Source organism: Fibroporia radiculosa, assembly GCF_000313525.1.
Source record: "Fibroporia radiculosa TFFH 294 genomic supercontigs, scaffold1405, whole genome shotgun sequence".
NCBI classification, from domain to species: Eukaryota; Fungi; Basidiomycota; class Agaricomycetes; order Polyporales; family Fibroporiaceae; genus Fibroporia; species Fibroporia radiculosa.
Window position 1 is genome coordinate 21,997 of NW_012133296.1, and position 9,847 is coordinate 31,843.

The 9,847-nt window shown below is 49.9% G+C and overlaps 3 protein-coding genes across 3 annotated transcripts; all 3 read left to right on the top strand.

Moving 5' to 3' along the window:
• Nucleotides 1-41: 41 nt before the first annotated feature.
• Nucleotides 42-3,491, top strand: FIBRA_02731 (uncharacterized protein; the record flags this gene model as incomplete). Its single annotated transcript, XM_012324585.1, has 6 exons — nucleotides 42-1,626; nucleotides 1,690-1,925; nucleotides 1,976-2,056; nucleotides 2,093-2,838; nucleotides 2,893-3,391; nucleotides 3,444-3,491. 6 exons carry the CDS (start codon nucleotides 42-44, stop codon nucleotides 3,489-3,491), a joined length of 3,195 nt encoding a protein of 1,064 aa, XP_012179975.1.
• Nucleotides 3,492-4,199: 708 nt separating this feature from the next.
• On the top strand, nucleotides 4,200-6,444 carry FIBRA_02732 (uncharacterized protein; the record flags this gene model as incomplete). The annotated part of the gene is made up of 8 exons (XM_012324586.1): nucleotides 4,200-4,334; nucleotides 4,399-4,462; nucleotides 4,518-4,830; nucleotides 4,886-5,431; nucleotides 5,489-5,607; nucleotides 5,671-5,770; nucleotides 5,834-5,923; nucleotides 5,976-6,444. 8 exons carry the CDS (start codon nucleotides 4,200-4,202, stop codon nucleotides 6,442-6,444), a joined length of 1,836 nt encoding a protein of 611 aa, XP_012179976.1.
• Nucleotides 6,445-8,379: 1,935 nt separating this feature from the next.
• FIBRA_02733 (uncharacterized protein) lies at nucleotides 8,380-9,641 on the top strand (the record flags this gene model as incomplete). The annotated part of the gene is made up of 4 exons (XM_012324587.1): nucleotides 8,380-8,500; nucleotides 8,554-8,931; nucleotides 8,990-9,483; nucleotides 9,537-9,641. The coding sequence occupies 4 exons, from the start codon at nucleotides 8,380-8,382 to the stop codon at nucleotides 9,639-9,641; spliced, it is 1,098 nt and encodes a 365-aa protein (XP_012179977.1).
• Between the last annotated feature and the right edge of the window lie 206 nt (nucleotides 9,642-9,847).

The following is a 9,847-nucleotide window of genomic DNA, read 5'->3' on the forward strand; positions in this document are numbered from 1 at the left end:
TGTGTACACCAATCCGCTCGTTGCTCTTTTCACGCTCATTCATGACAACCCGCGTGCGCTACCGCGAATGCGATGTTCCCGTCTTCACTCCTCGCACTCCGATGTCGTCCCAAGCGACCGTTCGTCGCACGAAGACACTTGTTCGACCCGAGCGCGGCGTCGCTCCCGTCCCGCTGATCAACCCACAGTCCGCTCATCTTCCCTCAGGCTCTCACATTCATTCCGAGGACGAGACAGTCGACGCTTGGCGCATTTTCTCTCGCATTGCCACTTTTTGGGCTCCCACTATTTTACTACGCTCTGTGGGTGGACTCAACGATCAGCATAAGATCCAAGCATGGCGGGAGAAGATATCACTCTGTTTTATTATAGTCTGCCTCTGTGGTGTTGTGGGTTTCATCACCGTTGGTTTTCAGAAAGTCCTCTGTCCAACGACAGTTCAGGCCAACACCGGCAGATATGTCGGCATAGGCACCGTGGACGGGGTGCTTGGCGTCCAAGGCTGGATGATGAATGTTACCGCGAATGAGGACTATTCGGGTGTGAACTTTACTGCGCTGCTACAGTATCCGGGACAAGACATTACGACCCTCTTCCAACGGGACGCTGAGGACTATCCGGCATGCCGTGGACTTCCTTTCCGTGCTGCGGCGGAAGACCCATGTAACTCGGTGACGGAATGTCCTCTTGGTCCGTTGTACTCGAGCCCGACGTTCTCTACTATTGGGCTCACGAACACCTCTTTCGTCGTGGGGTATGACTGGAGTCAGGTTGCAGCGCTGAAGAACTACTTCGTGATTGATGGTGCCGTGCTCAATATGAACAGTTACATGAAGCTTCATCCAAATCGTATTCGCTCGGATGCGCTAGATGCTACAATCCGGAATGTACTGCTTGCGCCCGGGAGCAGTGGACGCGATGCGACGCGGCTCTTTTACTATCGCGCTGATATCCGAGCGGCGGTGCCGTGCATGATGCAGCGCTACTATGCAGGCAACATTGACAAGATCACGCCGGGGTGCCTTCTCTCGGAACTGGTACTCTATGCTGGCCTCGTCATCGTACTCGGGCTGGTGCTCATTCGATTTATGCTAGCATGTATCTTCTCATGGTTTGTTTCGGCGCGGCTCTGCAGCCCACCCGATAGCCACAAGCTCAATAGACACGCTATCAGTCCCGCTGTATTACCCGGAGGAGCAAACGTGTCAATCAACAATGTTCATGGGACGGCACCGTGGGCGGGACCTGCGGGATCAAAAAAGCTCATGAGACCTGGTGGCAGGCACACACCCGAGGGCAATGCAGCACCGATTATGAGTCTCGCTCAGATTGGTGCTGAACTCTTCGCAGTGTGCCTTGTGCCGTGCTATTCGGAGGGAGAAGAATCATTGCGAACGACGTTAGACTCCATTTCGACGACAACTTACGCAGATTCTCGTAAACTTCTGTTCGTTGTGGCAGACGGAATGATAACTGGTGCGGGAGAAAAGCGAAGCACACCAGACATTTGTGTCAGCTTACTGGAGCCTGATCCACGGTTTGGAAATCCGATACCCATGAGTTACATCGCCGTTGGGGCAGGTGCGAAAGCGGAGAACAGAGCCCTAGTGTATGCCGGTCATTATAGTGCGTCAATCATGTTCTGAGCGCAATTTCAACGCTGATATTGTTGTTGACGGGCTCATGTAGCCGTCGCCGGACGCCGAACGCCCACGGTCATCATTGTCAAGTGTGGTACTGAGAAAGAAGCATTCACGGAGAAGAAGCCGGGCAACCGAGGCAAGCGAGATAGTCAACTGATTTTGATGAACTTCTTCTCTTGCGTTACATACAATGATCGGATGACGCCTCTTGACTTCGACCTCTTCCGAAAGATACACATTCTGATGGGTGTTACGCCGGACTTTTTCGAGGTTTGTCTCATGGTGCGTTCAAGGCATATTTTAACAAATCTTGAGACTGAGGAATACGCTAGGTTGATGCAGACACGAAGGTATTTCCTGACTCCCTTTCGTACTTGGTAAATTGCATGCATCATGACCATCTGGTTATGGGTGTATGTGGAGAAACTCGCATAGCTAACAAACGACAGTCGTGGGTGACAGCTATCCAGGTCTTTGAGTACTTTATCTCCCATCATCTTGCCAAAGGTTTTGAATCTGTGTTTGGCGGAGTATCGTGCTTGCCGGGCTGCTTCTCAATGTTCCGACTTAAAGCTCGCAAAGCTACAGGCGACGACTGGGTCCCTCTGATTACAAAGCCTGAGATTGTTCAGCAATACAGCCAGAGTATAGTCACGACACTCCACCAAAAGAATCTCTTGTTGCTGGGCGAGGACCGCTTTCTGACGACGATTCTGTTGCGCACTTTCCCCAATCGCAAGATGATTTTCTTACCACAGGCTCGCTGTCGGACCGTCGTCCCAGATACTTTCTCTGTACTTCTCTCGCAGCGCCGTCGTTGGATCAACTCGACCATCCACAACCTGATGGAGCTTGTCTTAGTGCGAAACACTTGCGGAGCGTTTTGCTTCAGCTTTCAATTTGTCGTGTTTATGGACCTGGTCGGGACTGTGGTTCTGCCTGTGGCGATAGGTTTGACATATATGTTGATTGGGAGTATGTTCTTGGCTCCTCCGAGTACCTTCGAAGAAGCCATCCCACTCATTCTCCTGGTTGCGATCTTGGGTTTACCTGGTATCTTGATCATGCTGACAACCCGCAAGATTGTCTATGTATTCTGGATGTTGATCTATCTACTCGCCTTGCCTATCTGGAATTTTGTATTGCCCGTCTATGCATTTTGGCATTTTGACGACTTCTCTTGGGGCGAGACTAGGTGCGTCGTCTTCGGCGTTAATTTACATGATAATCAAGTTCTCATTACCCATAGAAAGGTGGCAGGAGAAGCCAAGAGTCAAAGTCACGATCACGGCGCTCCAATAGCTGCAGGGCCTTCCATACCTTTGCGTCGATGGGAAGACTGGGAGCGCTCTAGGCTCCGAAAACTTCGTCGAGAAGAAAGACGTAGGAGGGATCTGGAACGTATGAACAACATGTACACGTCTGTCAACGGCTCACTTGGTATCGGAAGCTGTACATTCAGCCAATACGGTGGCTCCGACACTGTGTCTACCGTCTCTTCAGAGGACGATCAATGGCAAACGCAAATTGGCGGGTATAACGAGAACAGTTCGGCCTATCCACCTCCACCGGTTGGTCTGATCGATCACTCGTTTGATAGCGCAGAGACAGTTGCAGGCGAGGACTTGAAGATGATGCTCGATGTCGGTCTTGAGGACGAGCCATCGCCGTCACATTCGCCGCTGTCATCTCATGCACAATCGTTTCAATTATCGAACCAGGGGCATTCAATTAGTGCGGGTATCATGGTACCGCTTCCTCAGTTAACGACACCCGGCATCATCTCCAGGACGCCTGTAGACCACTTCTCCACCATCATGGCCATCAAACCGGCGGCGAGGCAAATAGCTAGATCTGGATATGAACCACTGGGTCCTCTGGGTCCTGATATGATTTTAAACGACCACGCGATGCAGTGACATACCTACTACTTATGACTTTATACTATGAAATGAACTGGTGTGTGCTCGCCATTCGCGTCCCCGTGTCAATCGAGCCCTCCGTCTCTTACTTGACATAGAAGATGCGGACGCCCTTGAATCCACATTCACGTCGACACTACCCCCACTCTCGTAATCATTACTTCCATTCATTATTGACATGTTCTTGAATGTCGCTCTGTTGTATATATGTATGTTTTAATCGCCGACATGCATTCGAACGATCTTAAATTTGCAAAAATTGAGAGAATAAAGCGAATAAAGATGGAGAGTAGACAATCTCATCTAAGGGATTTTTTTCGTCTTTCGTGCCCTGCAAACTTGAAAAATGGCCTACCAGGAAATGCGCTGTGAGCCTGTGACAGCTTGTTTCGCATTCGTATATTCAACATCTTATCCGGGCAAGCCTCGGGGTTTCCATTTTTGGCCGTTGCATGGATCCAATGACGCTTAACCGTATCAGGATTGGTTGCGTTTCAATTGCCCGGTCAGTGGTGTCGTGGATTGTATCCCCACCAACAACTCGGAACAGCACCGTCCTTTCTCTTGCGATTTGCACTGTGCAGCAGCAGCAGACCTTTAAAGTCGTCTTATTCTCCTTCGTTCTTTCCTGACTATGTCGTCAACCCTCGTCGAATCCCCTGTGTCAACTTTACATCTCCCGGGCTGCACGCGGCAGCCAATTGAGGATGTCCGAAGATCTCCTTCGCACGAGGGTTCTATAGAAGCACAGCTTATCCAAGTGGCCCAGGTAATGCCCCGTTCATTCAGTCCGTGAGTGTGCTATCCCTCGATCCTGACTTCCGGGCCCATAGCTCGTCGTATTGGCGTCACAACATCACACAAGCGAGTACAATCGTCTCAAGTATGGGCCTACAGGTGTGTTATATTGCCTATGCATACCAACCCAAGGCCTTATACCGCCTTGGCCTAGGATCTCCAATGCTCTATGTCCCTTTCTCGATTCAAATGCCCTCTCGCGTTAAACAGTTACAAGAACATCAGGCGCGTTGTGTTGAGCAGCAGGCTTGGTGGCTGTGTGAGAAGAAAGTGCCAGTACAATCTGTTGTAATGGTGGAAGTCGAGTCGGACCCATTACAGCCTCGCCTTCGCCGTCCTTCGTCCTCGAACAACTTACAAGATGAATTGACTGCTGCCATGTCCGAGTCCCTTCCTCGCAACCTTCGTCCCATTCCGCCGATGGCGAGTGACGTCCAAATCAAGACGTCTGATACACACCCCATCAAGTATGCACTCATCGCTCTTTGGTTTCGCCTTACTCATTTCTGTACCACCTGTTAGCGTCTCTATGGTGATCCCGTTTGAAGTCCTGCAGGCCATGTCCTCACAACTGATTCGGACTGACGACCGTCATCCCGTCATGTTTGAACTCTCATCGACATATTCTCTTGACCGTATATCTGTTCACACACCTACCCCGCCACCGGAAATCAACGTGCCTGCATTGCCTACTCCACAGTCTACACTTCTTTCGACCTCGGCCCCTGCTTCAAGCGCAACATCACGCCCACCTATTTATAGCTTGACACGGCCCACGAAGTTCAGCCACTTCCTCTGGACGAATGCAGCCCTTAGAAGGGGTTTATACTCTGCCGTAAATACACACGCGAAGCGAGTACGGCCGAAACCTACTGTCCCAAATGACTGCCCATGCGGATCATCTGATCGTGGCCTCAAATCGCAACCGCGTCGAAGCAATGGTCCACAGCGACCTTTGGACTCGTCCGGTTCTAATGATTGTGAGAAGGGAGAAGACTGTAGTCTTCCACGATCTCTCTCGGCACCAGTTAGCACCGATTTGAAGCAGCCTCCACTTGCAGCACAGCCGTGCGTTACAATTGCGTTCAATTATAACATTCATGCTGATATCATCGTATCACTTAGTGTCCCTCCGGAACTTGCGTCGACTTCGCTTCCGGACTTGAGTTCATCCTATTCATCTTCCCAACAACCATCTGTCAGCTTAGGTAACCTTCTGCTCTCTTCCTGCCCAGGTAAAAAAGGTACAGATTGATCAGCGACGTTTTAGCCGTTTGCGCTAATATATTGCTGTTTCTTTCTACCAGTCAGATTAAGCGGTCCAGTGAAGGGTCGTTGTGGGGTTTGCCGAGACCTGCGACAAGATATGCAGCGGATCAAGGAGTTTGGAGTGACTTGCATTGTATGGTGAATCTAATCTGCTTGCATGAGATATTGCAAATTGATCTATCGTCTTGATATAATCTGTAGTTGTCTAGATGACGAAGAGCTTCAGCTGCTCGGGGTATCATGGTCAGAGTACTGGCGAATCGCAGATGAGATGGGCATCGATATTCTTCGGTGGGTCATGTTACTATGCTTTAGACACTGTCTGACCTAAAATACATACAAGTATACCAACCCCTGAAGGCCTTGTACCGGCGTCCTTAGACACGTTCGATGCACAACTTACTTTGTTGATTCAGCAGTATACCCTCCATGGCGCCTCGGTGCTCGTTCACTGCCGCGGTGGTGTGGGTCGCGCCGGCCTCATTGCGTGCTGCTGGGTCCTAAAGCTTGGTTTGTGCGGCGGTGTAGAGGCAGAGGCACCCTCCACGATTGCGTATACTGCACCAGAGAACCTGCCCGAACTGAAACCGTCGCGGACCAACCCGGACCCACCGTCTGCATCTGTTAACCAAGCGACAATACAGCTAGTGGAACGCGTGATCGTTTTCATACGACGCCGGAGGAGCCCAAAGGCAATAGAAACATACGAGCAAGTCCAGTTTCTCGTCGATTACGTTGAATTCTTACGAAAGAAGACAAATGCGGCCACGGATTCAGAATTCATCCTAGACTGGGATACTCAGATAGATTGACTAGATACACGCCTTTCTGCATAACGTCTGGAACAGTGGGATTGGAATGTTGTACGTGTCAGTATTTATGATTGCATATTTGTTGTATACCCCATACTTGCTCTATGCATTATTGTACGCATCGATGGATATACCCTACATTGTTGTTTTGTACATCTTGTTTTACATAATGGACTAGGTTGATGTGATGTTGTCCTTCGATATTCCTCTTTCTGTCCTTTTGTACAGGCTGTGTAGACGCCGGGGGAGACGACAAGGACAGTGTACATGTACATCCCCGAGTCGCTAGAGTCTCAATTTTATCATCGTCGCTCTTCGCCACGACAACTCAACACATTTTCCAGCGCATTTCCATCGCTTTGGTGTTTCGTCTACCAATATGTTTCGTGGAAGCCCAGGCCGACACCCGGGCCCATTAGCATCGACCCACCCCGGTCACCAAATATTGATGCATGCAACGCATTGAAATCCCATCTTTCCCTCCAAATGGCCTGCTTGGCGGCCTTGATCTCCTGACTATTCTATGCCGTCCTGATTCGGCTTCATGAAATGCTTTTCGTTAGCTCTATTCTTCGTCGGGGCCACTTGTATGAACCTCGAGTAGCTTCTTCGTGACCTTCAGCGAGCAAGAGGTGCCCTCTTTGACAGTAGATATGGTGATATCTACCGGTCGAACATCATTTGTACGTCTTTATTATCTAGTGAAAACTCTGATACGCATACACACTCCCAGGCTCAACTTGCGATTCGATGTCGGCTCAGAAGTCCACTTCAGCCCGATGCTGGTTTTGCTCTTGACTCTCTGGTCGCGGTATCCTACAACTCAGTCTCTGGCTCCTGAGACTATCCAGCTACACTCTCAACATTATACCAGCCTGCTCACACATCAACAAGATCCTCACCGTTGTACGGTTCGCGTGGCTGCAGAGGGTCTTTGTGAGAGTACAGGATTCCTAGCGCTGTCTCCCCAGAGATGTTACCTTTCTTCTGAATCTTTTTATTATTTGCAAGGACCCAGCCCTATGTAGGCAATAGATACGGGTTGGCAACTAGGGTATTACGGATATGACTGTAGCGGAGACATTTGTAATTGACTTGCCAGGAATTTAGGATCGTGTGCGTTCCTGCTCCGCCTGTTCAAGCGTGGTGGACTGAAACTGGAAATGTCCGGTATGTCCCTAAGGTCGTTTCATCTCGCTATCTATCAGTGCGCTGACCATCCAGCAGACTTGTACCTACCAGATGATGCGGATAATGTTGGGGGTGGATGAGGCGTGGAATCATGAAATATTAATACCAATCAGGTCTCTTCATAACATGCAGGCTGAGAATGGCTGAGAAAGTGATCAGAACGTGCTATGTAGTGAACGCAGAAATAGGGGGAGGGGAGGGTGGCTCATCCGGACGATCACGCTGCACAAGCCGAGCGCGTTTCGTGGTTGTATGGACGATGTTCAGACTTGACTTGACCTCAATCATTTTCACTCAAGGTACAGATATCTGTAGCTTTTGAAATAATTGAAGCAAAGCTAACCTAAAGCTCCTGTCGAGGTAAGTAGTCGCTATGTGCACAAGATGCTGACTACTAGATTGTCTTGCCAACCGCAATGAGAATGACACTTTCAAGTCGGGAAGGCACCCGCTGACAAGGTAAATAGATCCCGAGGCCGGAAGACTTGGCACATAACGTGCATGGCTCAGGAGGATATAGGTTAGCAAGCACTTGCTTATGTTCATATCCTCTCTGCGAATACGTTATAGATGCGAAGTGGTCGACTTGCCACAGCTCGGGTTGGGACAACACGCGTCCCGCATCTCCAACAGCTCGATCCGCATCCTTATAAAGGCACACTATGGTAGGGATGTCGAACTTCTACTGGCTCTCCTAACTCTCGAGTTCACAAGCACTTTGCGGCACGTCTTGAGATCGTGACAATGCCTATTTCTCCGTTGGATGATAACAGTATTCAGTTCTACTACGATGACAGCGGCGCGCCCGCTGGTTTGGATAACTATGCTACCTTCGTGCTGGTACATGGCGGCATCTTTCATTCGCGTGAGTTGCACCTTACTTTGCATTATCATCTCTTACTGATGTCCAGTTCACAGCAATTTTTACCCCCATGTTCGAGCACGCCGCGAAGTATGACTTGCGCCTAGTAGCTCTAAATCTCCGCGATTATCCCTACACCACACCCTTGTCTACTGCCGAGCTGGATGCACTGAAAGGCGAGAAGGAAGCTCAGAGGGCTCAAGTCCGAGCCTTCGGTTCAGAGATCGCTTCTTTCCTTGCGTGGTATGTCCAACACGAGCACATTCCACCAATCGCTTTCTCGCCTAGCGGGGACTCAATATCTGGAGGTATAGCGCTGCTGGGATGGTCTATGGGAAATTGTACAACCATCTCTATGCTGGCAAATGCAGATAACTTGCCGGAAGATATTCAGAGGCGGCTTGGCCGCTACATGAGGACATTAGTCATCTACGGTCAGTGCTTTGATCTAAGATCGGTACATGTCGCTAATACCACTTGCATCGGACGAAGATCCCCCCTGCTTTGCTCTCGGGATGCCGGATGCGGGACGTTTCATACCTAAAGCTCTTGACTTGCAGACAGGTCCTGAATACGACATGGGGCAGATGTTTTCTCTCTGGGTGTCCAGCTATTATGCCCATTCGCCTACCTTCCTATCATCAATCGAGGATGCTAATGAAGCGCAACTTGATGCTGGCGTAGTGGAAAAACCGATCCAGGATATCCCAGATCAGACCCCTACAGTGTCTCGCATGACCGAGGCCCAATTAGCAGGATGTGTCGACTATTCTGTCTTGGGCAGGTCATTCAGGGCTCTTATTGGTGTCGATCGAACGGTGTATGACAACAACACACGCCACGGGTTGTTTAGCAAGCCCATTTGGCCTTGCTTGAAGGTTGAGTATCTTTGGTTTGACATGTCGCCCGGAGAAGTTGTCTATCTGGTATGGTACATTCACAAACTGCTGAATGAAGCGCGTCCTGTCGAGAGTCGTGAGATCAACGTGAGGAGGATTGAAGGAGCGAATCATTTCGTAAGTGACATCGCAGCGTTTAGGAGGAGAGGTTCTATGAACTGAATAGTACGCTTGCAGCTCCACTGGGAGCACCCCGAAGCCACTGTCAAACTCTTCGCGAGCCTGATGAAATAGCTCTCTTCTAGGGTCTCATCTATTGAATATTGAATGACGAGATTGCATGCTGCGCGCTAAGGGAGATGGTTACATAGATCTGTCGTACGTGCAGTGATGTGTACATGATTGAGTCTACTCGCAAGTGAGCTCGGTTCCTTACATGGATTCGTAATCAACAAAACGTAGATCCCTGGAAGGTGAGCAGACTGCGCCCTACGCTGGCTGTGGCGCGGCC